Genomic DNA, 23,222 nt, shown 5'->3' with positions numbered 1-23,222 from the left:
CTCCCGTCCCTGCCCCGGGCCGCGCCGCGCCACGTGCCTCGTGTCGCCCGCAGACACACACGCACACACCCAAGCCACGGCGTGGTGCACGCGGCGCCACGCGTGGGTCAGGGGTCGGCCGGGCGGCCTTGTTGTATTGTTATCTTTTCACTGTTGGTTGACAGCCTGTGAATGGGGACTAGCGGCTCCAAGGGCACCGCGGCGGGGCGGGGCAGCGGGCGCAGCGCGGGGCCGCCCCGGCTGAGGCGGCGGGGCAGCGGGCGCAGCGCGGGGCCGCCCCGGCTGAGGCGGCGGGGCAGCGCGCGTCCCTTCGGGGAGGCCATGAGGGCCCGCGTGCCCCGGGCCGTGGCCTGCCTGCTGCTGTACCTGACCCTGTGGGGGGCGCCGCCCTGCAGGGTGCTGGGCCGCAGCGCCTGGGCCAAGGCGGCCGTGAAGCGGCACTGGCGGGCCATCACGCGGGGCAGGCTGCGGCCCGAGGACCTCTTCCAGGGGTGGCCGCACCGCCCCAGCCTGCGCCTGGCCCCCGAGGTGGCCATGCTGATGGTGCAGCAGTACCTGCGGCGCCTGCCCGGCCGCCTGCTGACGGACGGCACCGCGTGGCACGGCGTGGGCCACGAGCTGCTGGCGCTGGGCGAGGAGCCCAGGCACCACCACGTGCCCTGCCTGTTCCTGGCCAGGGTGCGGGTGCTGCGGGCGGCCATGGCCCCGGCACACAACCTGCTGCTGGACATGGTGGTGGCCAGCATGCGGGCCAGCGGCGGCCAGCGGCCCCAGGACCTCATGGCCGCCGCCAGGTTCTGGGCCGTGGCCTTGGCGACTCCCCCGGGGCCCGTCCAGTGCCTGGGGTGTGCCTACCTGCACGAGGACGCCAGCAGCCTTGGGGTGGCCCACGCCCTCTTCTACCTGGCGCGCTGGGGCTTCCTGATGCACCCGCACCCCTTCACCCACGTGCTGGGGGGCGCCGCCCCGCACGACACCGCCACCACCTCCTCCCCCCGCCAGCATCGCCCCGCACTGTGATCTGTGTGGCCAGAGGCACGGGGGCCTGCCCCAGGGGCGCCAGAGTATGTACTAACGCCTCACGTCCTCGGCCTGCCCTGGCACACCCACACACCGGCGGCTGCAGTGCACGGTACAGTACCCACTTTACTTACAGTTTTACTTTACCTTTACATACCCAGCCCATCCACTTTCCCGGCAGCTCGGGCCTTGCTGCTATTGGACGCTGGAAGGCGTTGAATTATTTTGGCGGTCGCTGGGTCGGCGTGGGCGGGGCGTATTTTCTGTATCAATATAAACAACGTATAGTCCACAACTCACCACTATAAGCAACAATTCTCGATCACTACAGTATTTCCTGTCGTTTTCATATATATGACAACAAGAGAGCAGTTGCTTACGTAGGAAACGAGGTAGGGAAGGCTGCATAAAGTAATCTTGACCAACAATCTAGACTCTAGCCTCAGGGTCGTATTATAAGACATTATAAGACCAAGAACACATATTTGACAAGGCTTTTGTAGTTGTGGGCATTTCCAGTAGTTTTATAACCCTGATGGTAGCTTGACCCTTCTTCTGTACCATGAACCTGAAGAAACCCTCATTAAAACCCGACTGACCCCCTCTTTGACCTTTAGAAATAGCTGATGTGAGAAGTGAAAGTGTCTTATATAATACTGACCTCCGTGTTGGGTGGACTCGCAAATCTTAGGAATACTCACACCACCAACAGGACAGAAGAAATAAGACGTCAGCAACCATTAGTTTATTGAGATTGTGATATATTACTCATTATGTACTTAAGACTAGAAACATTACTGAAGTGTACAGCCTGTAATAGATAGTTGTGGAACAAACTTCAGAACACAAAGAAACAAGCTTATTACATAACATCCATAAGCAGAAACATCAAACTTGCCATTGGGAGCAGTTCATGGAAATACATATTTAGACTCACATATGATTCAGTGGAATGTATGAATGTAGGACTTTGTTTACTTAATTATAAAAAAAAAAAAACTAAGTACACCCAAAATATGGTGGCCACACTGCAAACCTTTAAGGGAAAAATGAAGAAAATGAGTAAAAATTGAAGAAAAATGAAATGATAATGAAGAGGAAGTAGGAAAATTAAAAATAAAATGAGTAAAAAGTGGAAAAGTGAAGAAAAATGTAATGATAACAAAGAGGAAGTAGAAAAATGAAAAATAAAATGAGGTGAAAAGTGAAGAAAAATGAAAGTAGAAAAATTAAAAATAAAGAGGGAAGTAAAACAAGGCACAAGAATATGAAGGCAAAGTTGAGGAAAAAAACATTTGAAAACAAGCATTGGGATAGGAAAGAAAAATTAAAAGGTAACAAAGAAGAGGAAGAAGAAAAAAAAAATGAAAAGACTAAGGAGTATGAAGACAAAGATGAAAAAAATTATTAAAACAAGTACAGGTAAAGAAAATAAAGACAAAATAACGAAGAAAAACAAGAGGAAATAAAAGCAAATAAGGGAAAAGAAAAAAAAGACAAGAAAGTGAACTCAAAGGCAAGGAATAAGTTTAAATATATGGTACATAATGAAAATGAAGAGCAAGAAAAGATGAAAACAAATAAGAGGACAAGATAAGACAACAAAAAATTAAGACAGGGAGGAGAATTAGGAGGAATAAGAAAATGTGGAACAAATAAGAGGGAAGATAAAACAACAGAAACTATAGCAAAGAAGAGGAATATGAGAAAGAAGGGAAACAAAACCAAATTAGAAGAGAATGAAGAAAAAACAAGACAGAACTATGAATGAAAAGAAAAAGAAGCAAACACCAAACAACCTGTGTATCATCCTAGCTTCTGGAAATAGCCTAGGCATCCTTTTTTTCTTCTTTGCTCATAACTTAACACACACACAAACAACCAAACACATATATGGAGAATATAGTTGTATCACTCAGAACAAAACGCAGAGATACAAAATGTAAAATGAAAGCACATATTTTCAAGCCCCCCCTCAAAAAATATCTTGGTTTTCTTTAAGGCCCTCTCCCGGAAAATATGTCACACCTCAGGCACACGGATTAACGAGACAGGTTTGGGTGGGTGGGTCTGCAAAAGTCACCTGTCTGTCCGTCCAGCTCACCTGTCACAGTTTATTCTTAGTAAACATGAAACTCTCCCAAGTACTGTAGTCTGTTCATCCACAAGTTTTGATAGTTTCCGCCTGCCTCTGTATATTTGCTAACAAGACACGACTCCTTTCTCTCTAATTTCCTGCTTCTTCCTTATCAATGCTAACAGGACATCATTTCTTTATCTCTGACACAAAAATAAAGTACGCTATTCTCTACCTCTGTCGCATGAAAACAAGTTATGGTATTCTTTATATCTCTCCTATTCCATCATTACTAATCAGAAGTTATTCCTTTTCTCTCTCCTGTGACATTAAAACAAATCATATGCTTTTCCTCTCTCCTCTATCTGCAGTAACAATACATGGTGCCGTCTCTCCTTTCACAAAACTGCAATACATGAACACCAAAAACACCAGTCATACCATCAACATAACATGCCTTTTGTAGCCCTTTTATGCTGTGTAAGGCTTGTGTGTTAGGCAAGTGTTTCTTCTTTCTCCTTATACAAATATAAATTTACAATAATCTTTCAACAAACACAACATCGAACACGTCAAATCTCGGCGAAAACACTTAAGTACTGCAAAACCAAAAGCTCAATTGAGTATCAGAAAATTACGAGTGCATGCCAAGAATTTTTATTATGTGTACGTGAATTGGGAGGCCGAGCGATAAAAAAAAAAAAAACGGTGCAAACCTTTCGGAAAAATACATATTGGTGTTTACGTACCAGTGCAAAGTATTGGCTGGGAAACACTGATGGTCAAGGTTTTGTGTGTGTGTGTCTGTGTGTGTGTGTGTGTGTGTTTCGTCGTATTCAAGAACACATGTACGGGTCACTAATGGGGTAATGTAATTGTTCTTAGTAATATGGGAAAACACAACATTGTAATGGTAACTTTAAATGTCCCATCAACCCATTTTTTCTCTTGTGCCTTTCTCTTTTTTATGTCTCAGCAACTTGCACTCTCTCTTTTCCTGTCACCTTATTCTCCATATCATGATGACTTGCTTCCCTCTCCACTTTTCTCTTCCTTTGTCCACTTTGTTTACTCTGTTTACTTTTGTTGTTGACTTTACATTTATACTTTCTATCTCAACAACTTGCCTTCTCTCATTTTAACTCTCCCATTCTGTGATTTTCTACCAATATTTTTTTTTTTATGTCAACTTGTTTTGTTTCATTCTTTCCCTTCCTCTGATATTTTTGTTTATACTCATGTCGATACTTTTACAACCTATGAATGCTTGCAAGGTTTCAATTGTTCCTCATGTATATCTTTGCAATCCACAAAGAAAGTTACGAGGTCTCAACGTCAGTTTTTTCTATATCTTTGCCATCTACAGACAAATAATTACAAGATCTCAATTTCCTTTCTTATTTTAGTTTTCTCATATTTTTTCCTTGTACTATCTTTACCCACTTTTATCTTTACATCACAACATATAACTATGATGCTTTAGCTCTTAAGATATTTTTCACAGAATCTTAACAAACTTTATTTATTTTCTTCATCTGTATTTTCATTTTTATTCTTTATCTCACAAAGAATCTACCCACTTTCATCTTCACATAACCACATATAACAATGACAAAAACATCAATATTTTTCATAGAATCTTCACACTTATTTTTTTTTCTGTATACATCTGTTTCTTTTTTCCCTGACATCTTAACCCACTTTCATCTTCGCCTAACCACACATAACAATGACAAAAAACATCAATATTTTTCATAGAATCTTCACAAACTTCAATTTTTTTCTGTATACATGTGTTTCTTTTCCACCTCACATCTTTACGTAACCACACATAACAATGACAAATACACATACATATATATATATTAATAACATAGAATCTTCAGAGACTTCAGGCGTATAACATCACAGGTCCTTCCAATAATCACATAATTACTCCACCATCACAAACACCCAATCCATTCCGTTTCCAACACCTAAATATATCTATGCCGTAACTGTCGACAACATTGAAGGTGGTCTGCATTCTGAGCTCCTCAAGAAAAATACATACCGGTAACTCTAGAATGAATATGTATTGGCTTTCTAAAGGGTTCATCTCAAGAAAAATACATACTGGAAACTTTAGAATGTATACGTAATTTCTTTCTGAGGGGTCCATCTCGAGAAAATACATACCGGAAACTTTAGATTGGATATGTAATGACTTTCTAAGGGGTCCATCTTGAGAAAAATACATACTGGAAACTTTAGATTGGATACATAATGGCTTTCAAAGGGATCCATCTCGAGAAAAATACATACCGGAAATTTTAAGAATGTATACGTAATGTCTTTCAAAGGGGTCCATCTCAAGTAAAATACATACCGTTAACTTTAGAAAGCATACGTAATTTCTTTCAAAGGGGTCCATCTCGAGAAAAATACATACTGGAAACTTTAGAATGTATACGTAATGTCTTTCAAAGGGGATCCATCTCGAGAAAAATACATACCGTTAACTTTAGAAAGCATACGTAATTTCTTTCTGAAGGGTCCATCTCGAGTAAATACATACTGGAAATTTTAGATTGGATACATAATGGCTTTCAAAGGGATCCATCTCGGGAAAATACATACCATTAACTTTAGAATGTATACGTAATGGGTTTCTAAGGGGTCCGTTTATGAGGACTGGAAGATAATAACGTAGGGGCCCATTGATAAAACACTCTAAACAGCCTATCTATCAACATCTCCGACAAAAATATCTGTGTCCTCTTAGTCAATAGTACAGATAATATAGATGGTCTGTAGTACTCCATAACAATATAGTAACATTCCTTAATAATAGTAATACTCCGAATAGTCTATCCACTACGTATGTCTTAGAGAAAATAACTATCCTTAATCTCATCGAACGGTACTGATGGTGGTGCCTCGTAACTATTGTAACTATACTCGACAACAGCGATCCTTAATGATACCAACACTTAAGGTTATTATTTGTCCTTAAACACCACCAAGAAAATATGAACTTCAGTCCTTAGTAGTAACAATGTGATAATGGTACTGAATAAAACGATAGATATTTCGCTTGACAATTCCCATTTTCTTTAAGGGTAGCATGTCATGGGCGTATACTTATCTTTTTTGTCTTGTTCAGCCCTTATGTCTGCCTACTCTCACCAGTGGAAAAAATAACAAACATAAATAATAATACAAACCGTACTGATTGAAAAATAATGGCTAAAAAAATAATGATGATACATGTGTCTATTGTCTGGCGTCTCAACACAAGGAAAGAATACAGAGGAGTGGGCTTCCTTGTCCCTCCCGGCCACCACCACTAGGCTGTGCTCCTCGCTGGTTTGACGCAGCGTTCCAAACCGTAGCGACTCGTATCAGGAAAAAGGCTGCTTCGGAAAATTTAGCAGTCACATAAATGCACAGATGAAAAAATAAAATACATACATATTTTTCATTTTGACAGTAAAGTAGTAATTTATTTTTGCTTTTTACCTTGGTTCAGAAAAGTGAGTCATGTTTTGAGAATGCATGTTTGAAAAAGTAAAATACAGAAACATTCTTCATTTTGGCAATATAGTATGGATGTAACTTGTTTGTTTCAAGTTCGGAAAATTAAGTCAAGTTTTGAAAATTAACAATCGAGAACAAAATTGCATAAACATTCTTCAGTTCAAGAACACATATGCTGTGGTTTGTGTTTCTTATCTCAGCTTAAAATTCCGAAGCATATTTTTTACTGGTATGACCAACTACTGAATGGAAAGATGCACACAACTTGGCAAAGATACCCTCGACAAGTCACACCCACAGGAAAGGAAGGAAGGAGGGAAGGTGGAAGGATGGTGGGAGAGGAGGCAATGGAGTTACACAGACACTGACGAGGATGGAAAGGCACAGAAAAATATCACGGTTCAGGAATGTTGTGGTTCCCCTATGGCACACGATATCACACGACATTTGAGGACTGCCGCTGCCGCCACTGCTCAATATAACTAGAGTATATCCATCAAGCCTTACTCTTTTTCCTCTTAACAGCTTTTTACTCTTGTTCATATAAGGTCAGTTTATGCCCTTCAGTCCTTATTATTTGTTGATAGTTTTTTTAACCCATCCACTGCGACTGGCACGGATTTCACCTTCACTGGTGGCCTAGTAACACGTACTCCCAGGTCTTTCTCTGCCTCTGTGGTGGATAGTGGAGTGTTTCACATGTGGTATTGGTATGCTGGATTTCCCCTCGCAAGGTGTATGACTTTACATTTTTCTTCATTGAATTATAGAAGTCACGTTTTGTTCCATTTCTGTAGCTTGGTGATGTCTTCTGGTAGGAAATCCACAGTCAAGGGGTTAAGCTGTTTCCTATGTTTTTGGGAGTGGCGAGTAGCGCTTTTTTCTTCTTCTTTTTTGCACTTTGTTGCCCATGAGCCGTTCCCTTTGATGGAAAAAAAAAAAAAAAAAAAAAAAAAAAGAATAGACTGACAACCATACTCTACACCTCTAAGCAGTGTCCAGCGGCAGCCTCAGGGTTTTCTGACACACAAACACAGCCAACGACGTTAAAGTACACAGGCAAATCAGAGGAAACTTGAGGTTATTGTTGTTACTCCATGTTGGTTTCCACTTGCTATGTAGGAATGGTCTATGCAACACACTGTAAATTATAATCTCTTACATTTAGTTCCTGATCCTTATCGCTCAACATATTTCCCTATAGAGGAGATGAACTACAACTTAAATCACTATGTCTCCTGTATTCCGTATTACTCATGCAGTAAATCACGTGAGATGTCATCCTCCAAAACCCGACATCTTGAACTTGGAGATTCTTAAGGCCTGTTCACGGTTAACCTCACTACAAATAGCCTACGTCACACGCTAGGCAAACAGCTTAATGTCATCTTCAGGAAAAAGTGGAATAGCCTAGTTTAATGTCATCTTGAATTAGGAGTTTCTTAAGGCCTGTTCACGGTCAACCTCACTACAAATAGGGTTATGTCACACGCTAGGCAAACAACTTAATGTCATCTTCAGGAAAAAGTGGAATAGCCTAGTTTAATGTCATCTGAATAATAGGAGAAAGGAAAATAGTTTAGTTTCAACCTCACTACAATCAGTCTACATCACACGCTAGGCAAACAGCTTAATGTCATCTTCAGGAAAAAGTGGAATAGCCTAGTTTAATGTCATCTGAATAATAGGAGAAAGGAAAATAGTTTAGTTTCAACCTCACTACAATCAGTCTACATCACACGCTAGGCAAACAGCTTAATGTCATCTTCAGGAAAAGGTCGAATAGCCCAGTTTAATGTCATCTGAATAATAGGAAAAATGAATATAGCCTAGTTTAAGTTTTCATGTCATCTTCACATTGTAGTATGAAAAAGGGAATAGCCAAAATAATGTCACCTTTCTATGTTAGCAGGGAAGAGGAATAGCCTAACAAATTTAATCTTTACATGGTAGCAGAAAAAAGGTTCAGAATACTATAGAGTAGGGTTAGCTATGGAACAGAGGCTTGAACTTGATCCTGAGATATGCATAAGCGAAAGGAAGAAAGCAGGGAAGAGGAATAGCCTAACAAATTTAATCTTTACATGGTAGCAGAAATAAGGTTCAGAATACTATAGAGTAGGGTTAGCTATGGAACAGAGGCTTGAACTTGATCCTGAGATATGCATAAGCGAAAGGAAAACAGCAGGGAAGAGGACCTACAGAATTTAATCTTATATGGTAGCAGGAAAAAAGGTTCAGAATATGGAGTTGGGTTAGTTATGGAACAGAGGCTTGAACTTGATCCTGAGATATGCATAAGCGAAAGGAAAACAGCAGGGAAGAGGACCTACAGAATTTAATCTTATATGGTAGCAGGAAAAAAGGTTCAGAATATGGAGTTGGGTTGGTTATGGAACAGAGGCTTGAACTTGATCCTGAGATATGCATAAGCGAAAGGAAAACAGCAGAAGGAAGCTGGAGATAAATAATAAGCTGTAATAAGGCCAGGATGGAGAGATAAGAGATCAAATAGAAGAAAGGGACAGGGAGGATGCATAACTTTTGGAACATGGGAATAATGCAATAAAAAGCAAGTAGGAATAGAGTTATGGAATGAAAAATGTAAGAATGTCAAAATTATGCAAGAAAAAACTAGGAATTTCAGAATTACACAAAAACAGTGGAATTTTGGAATACCTCAACTAATGACAAAAAGAATATCAAAATTATGCAAGAAAATATCAATAGGATTTCAGAATTGCACAAAAACTTAGGAATTTCAGAATAGGAATTTCAGAATTACACAAAAACTTAGGAATTTCAGAATAACTCATCTAATATCATGAAAGAATATCAAAATTATGCAAAAAATGTATAAATATTAAAACTAAATATGAAAAAATTATAGGAATATCAAAGTTACGCACAAGAACATGTACAAATATTAGAATTATGCAACAGAAAGCATGAAAAATATTGAAATTACACAGGAAAAGAAAGTCGGATAATCGGAACTGAGTAAGAAGAATCGAAGAACAGGGGACAGGTGTTTTGAAGATTGTGTCGAGTTGGCAGGTGAAGAATCCGAGTTTTCAAGGCATTGGGTCGTATTATAAGACATTTCGTTGCCCAAGAACACATATTTAACTGGACTTTCATAGGAGTTGTGGGCATTTCCAGTAGTTTCATGACCCTGGTGGTAGTTTGACACTTCTTCTGTACTATGAACCTGAATAAACACTCATTAGAACCCGACTGACCCCCTCTTTGACCTTTAGAAATAGATCATATGAGGAACGAAAGTGTCTTATAATTTTTTAGGTCAGGCTAGGTTAGGTTAAGTTAAGTTAGGTTAGGTCAGGCTAGGAAACTGAAGGACACTAAGTTCCGTCCGCCCCATACAGAAATGATAGCAAGGCCTGAGGTTAAGCGTTAAGCAATCTCGGAAACACGCAACAGAAAATCTAGGAACATCAGAAGCACGCAGGAAGAAGCATGGAAGCATCGGATGTTGAATTGAAGCGTAAAGTTGTGAAGCCCTTGGACCAGACGCAGCGGATTGACTGACTAACTGACTGACTGACTGACAGACTGATCCGCATGACTTGGGAAGCATTTACGAGTCTTGAGCAACAACGGGAAGAGAAAATTGTGTCTCTCAGCGCAGCGTTCGTAACTTTGCCACCGACGTCGCTAACTCACTCTCTGGTTTCTCCTTTCACCTGCTTCTACTACTATCTTCCTTTGTTTTGTTATTCCTACTTTTACTCCTTTATTTCCCTTCCTTAATCTATTATTCTAACTCATCTCTCCTTATTGCTCATTCTCCTTTTACTGTACAACTAATTTCCTTTCTTTAGTCATTCCTCCTTCTCCTTCTACTCCATTTCTTTACCTTTACTTAATCTATTTTTCTTCTACCTCATCTCTCCTCATTGCTCATTCTTCTTTTACAACTAATTCCCTTTCTTTAGTCATTCCTCCTCCCCTTCTACTCCATTTCTATACCCTTACTTAATTTATTTTTCCTTATCTCATTTTTCCATATTGCTTTTCTTCCTCCTCTTCTTAATTTCTCCATATTGCTTATCATCATTATTTTGTCATTCCTTCTCCTGTTACTCCCTTTCTTTTCTTTTCCTTAATCAATTTTCTCCATACAGCTCCCCCTCCTCCTCCTCCTCCTCCTTTTTTACATTTTCCTCTTCATTGACTTACACATATATATTCTCAAGCTATTCTTTTCCATTGTCACTGATCGGAATGCCTCGTTATTCTCCTCTTATTTCTCTAACTTCCCCCTTACATCCTTCTTAAGTACTCGCGATTGGTAACACACACACACACACACACACACACACACACACACAACATAGGCTAAGTACACACCTCACCTTGAACTCAATACCCCAAAAACAATATTCTCGCATATCCTCCCTCGTTAACCACATTCCCGACAGGTGCTTCAGGCGTAACAGGTGACTATAAGGTGTGTCCTGGAAGGCGTTCTAGCGTTCGGTTGTGTATCAAAATTTGTGGTTCGTAATGGCACCCTCCCCACCTGGCACTCGTTCTGGCCTTGGTGTTACCCTCTGACTGTCCTTGGCACTACTGGCTTGGGAGGGCCGAGGCGGGGAAGATTTTCATGGTGACGAAATCCTTCAACACCTGGGGGAGAGGACGAGGCAGGTTAAGTTACGCCGGGTCAGGTAAGGTTAGGTTTGGGTTAGGTTAAGGTAAGGTTAGGTTAGGTTTGGTTAGGTTAGGTTAGGTTAAGGTTAGGTTTGGTTAGGTTAAGGTTAGGTTAGGTTAAGGTTAGGTTAGGTTTGGTTAGGTTAAGGTTAGGTTAGGTTTGGGTTAGGTTTACGTTAGGTTAAGGTTAGGTTTGGGTTAGGTTTGGGTTTGGTTTAGGTTAGGTTAAGGTTAGGTTAGGTTAGGTTATGTCAGGTTTGGTTAGTTTAGGTTATAAGGGAAATAGAGTTACTTGGATATAATTTTTTCATGCCAACAAAATCTTTCAACACCTGGGGAAGAGGATGATGCAGATTAGGTTAGGGTAGGCTATAGAGGAAATTGAGTTAGGCCTACTTGGATATAAATTCTTCATGGCAACAAAATCTTTCAGCACCTGCAGAAGAGGATGCAGGGTAGGTTAGAATAGGCTAGGTTAGGTCAGGCTAGGTTAAGTTAGGTTAGGCTAGGTTAACTTAGGTTAGGCTAAGTTAAGTTTAGGCTAGACTAGGTTAGATTAGGCTAGGTTAGGTTAGGTCAGGCTAGGTTAGGTCAGATTAGGTTAGGCTAGACTAGGTTAGATTAGGTCAGGTTGGGTTAGGCTGGGTTTGGTTAGGGCATATGGGAAATTGATCAAGGAGTAAATTTTTTATGGCAACAAAATCCTCCAACACCTGCAGATGATGGTGCAGGTTAGGTTAGGTTAGGTAAGGTTAGGCTAGGTTATGTTAGGCTAGGTTATGTTTGGGTAGGTTAGGTTAGGTTAGTTATTATCCTCACCTCGGTCAGCAGCTCCTGTGTGGGTTTGGGCATGGCGTAGGTGAACCCTTCGCTGCGGAGCTTGGAGCCGTCCAGGTGCAGGTGGCAGTGAAGCACGGCGTCCTGGTCAATGTAGGGCGTGATGGGGGTGTTGTCGAGGCCCCCGGCAGAGCACACCGCAGCCCAAGGCACCAAGTGTTTCTCGTTGACCTCGTTCACTAGTCCCATGATGTCCGTCTGTGTGAGTGGAGGGTCGATGGAATGAATGCAAGCCAGACCTAAATTTACATAACCACGAAGACTCACTATGGCCTGTTCACTTAAGTCTGACCCAAGGTGACAACATAAACCTAAGCGTGTTCGTAAGCACAGTGCAGATTACCAGAAAAAGCTGCGTGAGATAAAAACAAACAGAGGTTAAAGAAAACTTGGAAGCCATAGCAGTAGCCAATCAGCACTCAGCTTGCAAACACGCTTAGGTTTATGTTGTCAGCTTGGGTCGGACTAAAGTGAACAGACTTTAACAGGTTTCATAAAGCTCAAGAAGGAGGCAGAGGGAGGATGGTATACAAGTTTCGAAGACATGTTATTCTCGTGCTGTGTGTGTGAACGAATGAGCTCAACATATCCTATACATACATTATCCCGTTTCCTTTCAGTCTTTCCCTTCCTCACCACCGTGGTCCAAAGATTAGTGTGACTAGCTACTAAAATGCAAGCTCGAGTATGAATCCTGACCTGGACGGAGAGCACACAGCCCACCCAGCTATTCATCCTCCCTTTTGGGCTGGTCAATAAATGAATACCTGGGGAAACATGGGGAAGGTAAGTTGTGTCCTGGGGTGATAGGTTCCCTCCCACCATAGACTTAACCCCTTGACTGCAGATTTCCTACCAGAAGACATCACCAAGCTACAGGAATGGATCAAAAAGTGGCTGCTACAATTCAATGAAGAAAAATGTAAAGTCCTGCACCTTGGGAGAGGATATCCAGCATACCAATACTACATGGGAAACACTCCGCTATCCACCACAGAGGAAGAGAAAGACCTTGGAGTGTATGTTACCAGGCTACCAGTAAAGGCTAAATCCGTGCCAATCACAGCGGACAGGTTAAGGGCTAATGAAATGGAGATGGGCACTGAGGTCATGCACAGCTATCTCCCCATACCCTATTTCCTATCCTCCTTTCTTCCCTTCCTTCCCTTTACAATTTTCCTTCCTCTCCTTCTCCTCTGACCTAACGTAACCCCTCAACCTAACCTACCCCAAGCTACCCTAACTCACCCTGACCTTGGCGAGATGTGACAGCTTGTTCCCCCAGTAGTCGTGGTTGATGTTGAAGATGTCCGACACGAGCTCCGTCACGTCGCCCTGCAGAGTGTTGCCGTCATCCACCAAGTTGTAGATTTGGTGGACCTTCTCCCTCTGACATAGCCACACCACCGCCCTGGGACATTAACGCAACACAACCATTATTATTATTGTACTGCGCTTTTTATTCTTATCACTGTTACAATTATCACCGTTACTTTTGTTGGGTTTCTTTATAATCTAATGTATACACACCACCGCCCTGGAATATTAAAGCAACACAACCATTATTATTATTATTGCTTTTTATTTTAATTGTTAACCCGGTAGCAGCGACGGGCCAAATTTGTGGCTTTACCGTGTAGCAGCGACAGGCCAAATTTGTGCCATGATATAAACCCCCAAAAATAGATGATGCATAAACTGATCACAAATGCGTTGATATATATTATGAAGTGGTTTGTGAGAGTGGTAATTTTTTTCTCATTTTTCTCGCTTTGAGGGACCATTAAGAAACATGATCCCCGCTGCTACTGGGTTAATATTACTACCATTACTCTTGTTGGTTTTTGTTACAATCTTATGTATACCCGACACTGCCCTGTAATACTAATGCAACACCATCCGTCTTCTTTTTCTATTCATTTAACATCCTTATTTTCTATTATATTATTGTGATGTTTTATTCTTATTGTCACACACATATAGAGTCTTTTTACACCTCTGACAATAAGGCTAATATATATTTTCATCAACCTTTGCCTCCTTTACTGAACTAAGATATCACAGGCCGCCTTTTACTTTTTTACTGTAAGAGGAAAATAAATTAAAAATCGCAGAAAATGAAAAGAAAAAAAATCCGCCTGCACGCACCTGGCCACATCGGTAACATTGACGGTGTTGATGTGGAGGTTCTTGTCCCACAGCATCTTCATGGTCTCCTTGAGGTGGCGGTACACAGCGCCGTACACAAGCCGGGGTGCTGAGGGAAGGGGGGGGGACATTGTATCACACATGACAGCTAGCCACACCTCTCACCATACACCACACTTAACACACAGCCACACTACACCATACATCACATCCAGCCACACCACACCATACATCACACCCATTCACATCACACCATCAACGTTGCCAGATTGTTGTACTCAGCCGCTAATATTTCCTGACTTCCTGCCCAGAAACTGTCTTCTGGGCTCCGATAACGAAACTCATTTATAGTTATCATTAAAAGAGTTAGATCCTGATGTTTCTTGGCAATAGTTGATACATAAACTAATCACAAATTCTTTGATATATATTATGAAATGGTTTGTGTGAGGGGTGATTTTTTCTCATTTTCTCGCTTAGAGGGACCATTAAGCAACATGATCCCCGCTGCTACTGGGTTAAAAGAGTTAGATCCTGATGTTTCCTGGCAATAGTTAGGCGTCAGAAACTGGTAAATACTATGCTCTGAGTATGATAATCTGGCAACAGTGGACACCATACCACATCCAGCCACGCCACACACAGTATCTTTTTAATCATAGAGTATTACGTACATACACGATTAAGTAAATACACACACACACTAATACATACTCAGTCCTGTCCTGTCCGAGATCCCGTAGACGATCGCTGGCCGCACGATGATCCAGTTAAGGTCAGGAATGTTCTTCAGCTCCTCCTCCACCTGGTGTTTGCACTTTGCGTTGACCGTCCAGGGGCTGCAGGAATCGGACTCCTTGTGTGGGACCTGTGGGGGTGTAGAGGAGTGTGAGAGAGGGGAAAGCAGGGCAAGAAATAATGATGAAAAGATGTAAGAAAAGAGATGATAAACAGGGCAAGAGAAATGGTGATGAAAAGAAAAGATGAGAAAAGGAGAGAAGAGATGATAAAATACCACAAGGAAAGTGGTGAGAAAAAAAAACAAAGATGATAAACAGGGCATAAAAGTGATGATTAAAAGTAATGTATAAATAACAAGTAACCAGGAGCCAGCACCACCCGTCACCTGCCCTCACCTTGTCGTCTGATGCCATGTTCCCCGCCGACACCTCCAGGTATACTTTGACCCTCCGCTTGGCCGCCTCCTTGGCACAGTTGGTCGAGAGGCGCACGATTCCCTCATGGTACACTGCCTCGGCCTGGGGGAGGAAGAAGAGGAGGAGTGGAATGAGGATGTTTGTTTTTTCAGAGCCTCCTGCATTGATTCATTATTGGGGCGTTTGGTCAGTGGAATAAGGAATAAGTATAATTGTGAAGTTGATGTGTTTGGTGATAAGTAAGAGAGAAGAAGAGAACAAGGAGCAAGAGGAAGAAAATAACAACAGGAAAGTAGAATCTGAGAGCTGGGTAGAACACTTAGCAATGCGTTAGAGTTAAATTCACTCAGATTCAACAAGGACATAGGCAAGAATTGTTTTACCAGTAGAGTGGTGGATGAGTGGAACAGGCTTGGCAGTCATGTAGCTAGTGCCAGTACCGTCGATAGATTCAAGAATAAGTTAGATAAGTTCTTGGATAGTAGGGTTAGGTGGGGTTAGGTTTACAGGAGCTGCCTTGTATAGACCTACCTGCCTCATGCAGACTCCTTATACTCTTATGATGATTAGAAAATAGCTGGCAATTGATGTTTCGTTAAGTTATGGTTTTACTTGTCATGGCTTTGTGTTTTTCCTTGTTCCCTCTGCTGAATAACAAACTTCTTTTTTTTTTACAGTAGAGGAAACAGTTCAAGGGTAAATAAAAAGGAAACAATAATGAAAAACAAAGCTTGCTAATGTCACCTATTCAATGATATGTCACCTATTCAACTTGCTCTTTCTTTCTTTGTTTTTTCTCCACACACTTACCTGTCCAGTCTTGGTTTCCCCGGCAGCATTGATCACCCAGTCCCACTCCTCCTCCCCAAACGCAGCAGAACAGGAGGCTGGAAAGACGCAGGGAAAGTAGGATTTATTTATTTATTCATATTTTTTTCGATACAGAAGCAACTCAAGGGCAAAAAAAGAGTACAAAATAAGTCATTCTCTCGGCACTGTTAATATTTATGAGGATGATTCTTTTTAACACTTGAAGAAGCACATTGTGAGTACAAAATAAGTACAAAAAAAGCCTCTATCACTCTCTCTCTGACATTTTGAACCCAGTAGCAGCGACGGGCCAAATTTCTGCCATGATATAAATCCCCAAAAACAGATGATGCATAAACTGATCACAAATGCGTTGATAGATATTATGAAATGGTTTGCATGAGTGATGATTTTTTCTCATTTTTCTGAGAGGGGCCTTTAAGAAACATGATCCCCGCAGCTACCAGGTTAATTTTTGTGAACCATACAATTATTTTTCTCTCAAACTATCGTCGTCTCACCTGCGTTGATGAGGTTGGCACTCTTGAAAGTAACAGCGTCATCGTTGAACACCTTGGTCTGCTCGTCGTTCAGCCAAGCGATCTGAGGCGGCACTTTGTCCACTACACACACATTCACACTCACGCCCTTCCGCACCAGCTCACACACGATATGCCGCCCGATGAACCCACACCCTAGAGAGGGGACAAAGAGGTATTAAAAGATGCATTGCAGTTGACATATCATACATTAAATTCCTCACCAACTCACACACGATATGCCGCCCGATGAACCCACACCCTAGAGAGGGGACAAAGAGGTATTAAAAGATGCACTGCAGTTGACATATCATACATTAAATTCCGCACCAGCTCACACACGATATGCCGCCCGATGAACCCACACCCTAGAGGGGACAAAGAGGTATAAGGTGTGGTGTGGTTGATATATACAGTACAAAAAATTCCTCACATTCATTATTACGTACAAATGTTTAACTACACCAAACAAAATTTGCAATAGTGCATTTCCCAAATCTTTACGTATTTGTTTCCTTATTATTATTATTGTTATTATTTTAAATTTAATTAGTTTAGTTTGTGCATCAACAGTATTAGTCTTTCTTCACCTCTCATACTCTCATTCTCTAAGGTTAAGATTAAGACATAACAGGTGAGAATAATGGCAAAAAACGTTCTTTTTGGGGGGGAATTAAAAATAAAAATAATTAAAAATGTCATAAAAAAATCTAAAATAAATAGCCAATTGAAAACATCTTAAGAGGTGAATCATGACAGTTAAGTGCCTTCCACACAGGTGAGCCCAGCCACCTGGCAGGAATGCAATTAAAGAGAACATGTGAGGCGTTCAGGCACATCATCTTTAATTATAGGGGATGGCCCCTTTAAATGGCCCAAGACAACCAGGACCCAACACAAGACAAAGAAACTATGAATGATAAACAAAATAGGGGCCAGTGACAGACAACAAGAAATAAACAAGAAAGAAATAGCTGTAACAACCAGACTCTTAACTCTTTTTAGCAGTGAGTAGCATTTTTTTTTTTTTTCCATATTTATTTCCTTTTCTTATGCCCTTGAAGTGACTCCTTTGTTGTAAAAAAAGAATAAATAAATAAAAAACTCGAAAATACTGTTGTTGGAGTTGCAATATGAAAAAAAAAATCACTTCATACCCTTATTTACCATTTTTCAGTAGTTATCCCACAAAAAGTAATACATCTGGTGCCTAAACAAGGGAATTCACCATCAGAAACAAGTAATGAATGGTTGATATGACTAAATAGCTTGCAGGAAACTATTATACGATACTACTAAGCTTTTACAACCAGTGCATTGGGTCTCATGGTATTTAGTGGAAATATACTTCACCTGAGTATTAAACATGGGTAATGAATATCGGAAACAGGTGATAAATTAATAACAATGAATAAATAAGCTAGATACTCTACATACACTCATCCCTAGCCCAAGACCCTTTTTTTTTTAGCATTTTTTTTATTTATTTATTTATTTATTTTTTGGCACCCATTATGATCACTGACTCCCATGCCTCTTAAACTATCACTAAAGGTTAAGGTAACGGTAGCTATGAGGTCAATATACTTTACCTGAGGTTTATATAAGAGTAATGACCATCGGGAACAATTAACACACAAATAACTGGATAAATACGAAACGGAATATCCATAAACACCCATATCCACCCCTCAAGACTATTACGTTAGGTTACATGTTAGTTAGGAGGTCACTATACTTTACCTGAGGCTTCAATAAGAGTAATGATCATCGGGAACAACACACAAATAACTGGATAAATAGGTTACGGAATATCTTTAAACGCTCATATCCACCCCTCAAGACTATTACGTTAGGTTACATGTTAGTTAGGAGGTCACTATACTTTACCTGAGGCTTCAATAAGAGTAATGACCATCGGGAACAATTAACACACAAATAACTGGATAAATAGGTTACGGAATATCTTTAAACGCCCATATCCACCCCTCAAGACTATTACGTTAGGTTACATGTTAGTTAGGAGGTCACTATACTTTACCTGAGGTTTATATAAGACTAATGACCATCACGAACAATTAACACACAAATAACTGGATAAATACGTAACGGAATATCCACAAACGCCCATATCCACCCCTCAAGACTATTACGTTAGGTTACATGTTAGTTAGGAGGTCAAAATAACTCCAACAAGGGTACCCGGCAAAGGAAATAAGTAGGAAATGAATTATAGCGATTAAATAGGTTACGGAATGTCTATAAATGTCCATACTCACCATGGACCTAATACAAGTACTTCAGATTTCACAGTAATTCAGAGGTCAATATAATGACCATGGGAAACAGGTATCATACAAGTATCAATGAATATATATAGGTTTCAGATACCACACACACACACATACTTAACTACCTCCTAACACAAGTATTTTAGATTTCATGGTAGTAAGGTCAATATACTTCACTAATGACCATGGGAAACAGGTATCATACAAGTATCAATGAATATATAGGTTACAGATACCACACACAATTACTTACCCCCTAACACAAGTACTTTAAATTTTTCAACAGTTAGCTCAATATACTTCACTTAAACAATGATAATAACAATAGGAAACAGGTATCATACAAGTATCAATGCTTAAATAGGTTACAGAGAGCACACACACACATACTCACCCCCTAACACAAGTACTTTCGGTTTCACGGTCGCCATGGGCCCAGAATCACGTGGTCCAGGTGGGCACAGACAGGTATATCACAGCAATCAACAGGTAGGACACGAGGCACAGATGGGAGGCGCAGCAGAGAGGGTCTAGAGAGCTCTCCTCCTGCCTTGCTTCCTGTCCACTTGATAAGGTCTTGACCCCTCCCTTTTTTTAACCGTTTTCGTGGGGTTTGGTCACCTTTTTAGGACTTTTTGGTGGTTTAAAATAAAGTTAGGTTAGTGATCTGTGCTTGGGTGTGTCTATCAGGGTGTAAATTAGGGTGTTTCCGTGTTTAAATGTGTTATATGTGAGGGAGAGGAAGTGTGGTGTTGACGTAGCGCAGTGTTGTTATTTTAGGTCCGCCTCTTACGTTAACTATTTCCAAAGGTCAAAAGGGATATTAATTTGGTACTAATAACTCTTTTTTTAGGTTCATGGTAAAGAGGAAAGGTTAAACTACCACCAGGGTCTTAAATATATCCCTGGAAATGCTCAGAACATCCATAAAAGTCTTGTTAAATATGTGTGGTTGGACGCCGAATTGCTTATAAGTTTGTCTCTCCCTTATAAATACCGCGAAATTTGAAAGTGAGAAGGAAGTAAAACATGTTGTGACTTGTTTCTTATTGGTTTATTGTTTATAGTGAGGTTTATTTATGTTTTTGTTGTTATTTTTGTCGTTATTTTTGTCCCTTACATGTCAATACCGCGAAATTTGAAGGGGAAGGAACTGAAACATGTTGTGACTTGTTTTTTATTGTTTTATTGTTTAGTGAGCTTTATTTACTTTTATTTATTTATTTATTTTATTTAGGGTTTGTTTATTTATTTAGTTATTTGTTTCTTATATGTCTTTATTTTCCTACTTATTCTTCATTAGTTTATTGTTCCTAATGACCTATATTTAGTTTCAGACATATACGATTTTCTCATTTATTATTTATCTTAATTTACTTATTTATGTATATACCTAATTTTTAAAGTACTATTTCTCTAACTATTTTTTCGTTATTTCTCTGTTTTATTATTATTTTATTAGCTTATCAGTTATTTTCCTTTACATTCATTCTGACATAGGTTTTCTTCATTTTTTATTTATATTTATTTCTTATGCATCTTTATTGATTTCCGCATGTATTTATGTATATATCTATCTCCATCTCTTTATGTTTATTCGTTTATTTATTTATTTATTTATTAGTACGGCACATATAGTTTGTTATGACACGTGTTAGATAATACTGTTCTATAATTAGTAACTTTATAGTCTTTCTTTTTTGCGTGTGTGTAGAGGTGTCTGGCACTCCTATATGTCATGCATCCGGCACTGGTCAGAGAGAGAGAGAGAGAGAGAGAGAGAGAGAGTTAGCATGCCGTGAAATAGGAAAATCAATAGGAAGGAAGGAGAGAAAATTAATACAGACAGAAAGAAATGTAGGACGTAAAGAGAGAGAGAGAGAGAGAGAGAGAGAGAGAGAGAGAGAGAGAGAGAGAGAGAGAGAGAGACAGGAAACCATACACTAACGATAAGAAAGATAATAATAAAAATGATGCATCAGAGAGAGAGAGAGAGAGAGAGAGAGAGAGAGAGACGCAAACCACATAAAAAAAGATTAATAATAAAAAACGGTGAATCAGAATTACAGCGAAAAGAAAAGTGAATAAAGTGAAAAGATTATTCTAAAAAAAAAAAAAAAATGCCATCGAGGTTTTAATGTAAATAAATAACCGTTGTTTCAAATTTTACACGTCAAGGCCTTTATTTTTTTTATTTTTTTTTTATTTTTTTGTCCCCTACCGTTGTATCAAGAGCAAATCTAACTTGAATTTTTTTTTTCACTCCGTCAATGCACAGAAAAAAAAATCCGTCCCCTTTAACTCTTTCTTTATTTCTTTCTTTCTTTCTTTCTTTCTTTCTCTTTCTCCTTTCTGTTTTCCTTTCATTCTTCTAACTCTCTTTCTTCATTTCCTTATTTCTTTCTTGCTTGCTTTCTTTCTCTTTCTCCTTTCTTTCTTTCTTCCTTTCATTCTTCTAACTCTCTTTCTTCATTTCCTTATTTCTTTCTTGCTTTCTCTCATTCTCCTTTCTTTCTTTCTTCCTTTCATTTCTCTAACTCTCTTTCTTCATTTCCTTTTTTCTTTCTTGCTTTCTCTCTCTTTCTCCTTTCTTTCTTTATTCCTTTCATTCTTCTAACTTTTTCTTTCTTTCATTCTTCTTCACATACGCAGGATATTTTGAGGAGGGAGTGAGGGAGGAAATGGGGATAGATGGGGGAGGAGGAGGAGGATGAAGAGGAGTTTGAAGCACACATTGTTATCAGGTGATCATATAGTTTCTCTACATGAAAACCAGACTCATTTTAGGGGCAACGCTGGTAAACTGTAGAAATGCGAAAACCGACCGGAAGCCCCTTAGACTTTATGACACCAACTAAATAATATAATAGTCTCCCCTTAAAATAAAAGTCGGAGGAAGAATTAACTGGTTGTATCATATAATTTATTTGTCACTAGTAGTTTTCGGCAGTTAAATAGCATAATACAAATCTACTCTACCCATGCCCTATACATACAACATTTTGATTTGCGGGATTTTTTTCATTCTTTTTTTTTTCATTCTGCTGTTTCCTTTATTGTAAAAAAATACACATCCTTAAGTACATAAATATACATATGAATAAATATTTCATACACAATTAAATACTTAAAAGCAAATCTCTCCTTCCGAAATTGACCTCTAACTCTTTCGGCCACTCCTCTGTACTCTTTTTAGGAGAAGTAGCGGGCTTTTTTTTCATTATTGTTTTCTTTTTTTTATCCCCTTGAACTGTCTACTTTGCTGTCAAAAAATACACATACATAACGTACATAAACATCTCATGCATAAAAGTATACATGAATAAATATTTCATACATAGTTACACTTCTTCCACAGGGTCACCAGATCATAATGAATTCAAGATAATATTCCTTCGCGCCAGTTACTTAACCGCCTTCCCATGGACACACCTCGAACACCAAGGTCTGTGGACTTGCCGGGGGTGAGTGTACTGTCCTGTCTTCCCTGTGTAGCTATAGAGATATATTGTAAACTTTGGTGGCGATTTAACCCCTGCACTACGATGACGTGTAGCCTACTTATTGATCGATGTCACAACTCGGCCGTCAGTAACACGGTCATTCTTGTTGATGTCTTAAATTCACACCACACGATGACATACTTGTTGATGTCTTAGATTCACACCACACGATGACATATATTACTTGTTGATGTCTTATTTCACACCACACGATGACATATATTACTTGTTGATGTCTTATTTCACACCCCAAGATGACATATACTTGTTGATGTCTTATTTCACACCACACGATGACATACTTGTTTATGTCTTAGATTCACACCACACGATGACATATATTACTTGTTGATGTCTTATTTCACACCACACGATGACACATTACTTTTTGATGTCTTATTTCACACCACACGATGACATATACTTGTTGATGTCTTATTTCACACCACACGATGACATACTTGTTGATGTCCTAAATTCACACCACACGATGACATATACTTGTTGATGTCCTAAATTCACACCACACGATGACATATATTTGTTGATGTCCTAAATTCACACCACACGATGACATATACTTGTTGATGTCTTAAATTCACACCACACGATGACATACATATTCTTTTTGATGTCTTAGATTCACG

The 23,222-nt window shown here is 39.9% G+C and overlaps 2 protein-coding genes across 4 annotated transcripts; one reads left to right on the top strand and one right to left on the bottom strand.

Annotated features, from left to right (window-relative positions):
- The first annotated feature begins 59 nt into the window (after positions 1–59).
- LOC126985743 (uncharacterized) lies at positions 60–22,810 on the top strand. Of its 2 annotated transcripts, none has more exons than XM_050840986.1 (2): positions 60–1,132; positions 22,431–22,810. In XM_050840986.1, the coding sequence occupies exon 1, from the start codon at positions 172–174 to the stop codon at positions 1,018–1,020; it is 849 nt and encodes a 282-aa protein (XP_050696943.1). In that variant the 5' UTR covers positions 60–171; the 3' UTR covers positions 1,021–1,132; positions 22,431–22,810. The 2 variants fall into 2 exon arrangements, with proteins under 2 accessions (XP_050696943.1, XP_050696944.1); XM_050840987.1 differs by lacking the exon at positions 22,431–22,810 and having other exon boundaries at positions 60–245; positions 288–7,577.
- Positions 10,629–19,856, bottom strand: LOC126985741 (uncharacterized). Of its 2 annotated transcripts, none has more exons than XM_050840980.1 (9): positions 19,467–19,856; positions 16,764–16,937; positions 16,243–16,319; positions 15,412–15,534; positions 14,990–15,143; positions 14,276–14,384; positions 13,376–13,538; positions 12,110–12,325; positions 10,629–11,266 (listed from the first exon to the last, which is right to left on the bottom strand). In XM_050840980.1, the coding sequence occupies exons 1-9, from the start codon at positions 19,501–19,503 to the stop codon at positions 11,207–11,209; spliced, it is 1,113 nt and encodes a 370-aa protein (XP_050696937.1). In that variant the 5' UTR covers positions 19,504–19,856; the 3' UTR covers positions 10,629–11,206. The 2 variants fall into 2 exon arrangements, with proteins under 2 accessions (XP_050696937.1, XP_050696938.1); XM_050840981.1 differs by having other exon boundaries at positions 13,382–13,538; positions 19,467–19,855.
- Positions 22,811–23,222: the final 412 nt, after the last annotated feature.

Source organism: Eriocheir sinensis, chromosome 60 (genome assembly GCF_024679095.1).
Source record: "Eriocheir sinensis breed Jianghai 21 chromosome 60, ASM2467909v1, whole genome shotgun sequence".
Classification (NCBI taxonomy): Eukaryota; Metazoa; Arthropoda; class Malacostraca; order Decapoda; family Varunidae; genus Eriocheir; species Eriocheir sinensis.
Note: the sequence above shows the minus strand (reverse complement) of the source record. Positions and strands in the feature narration are given on the sequence as shown.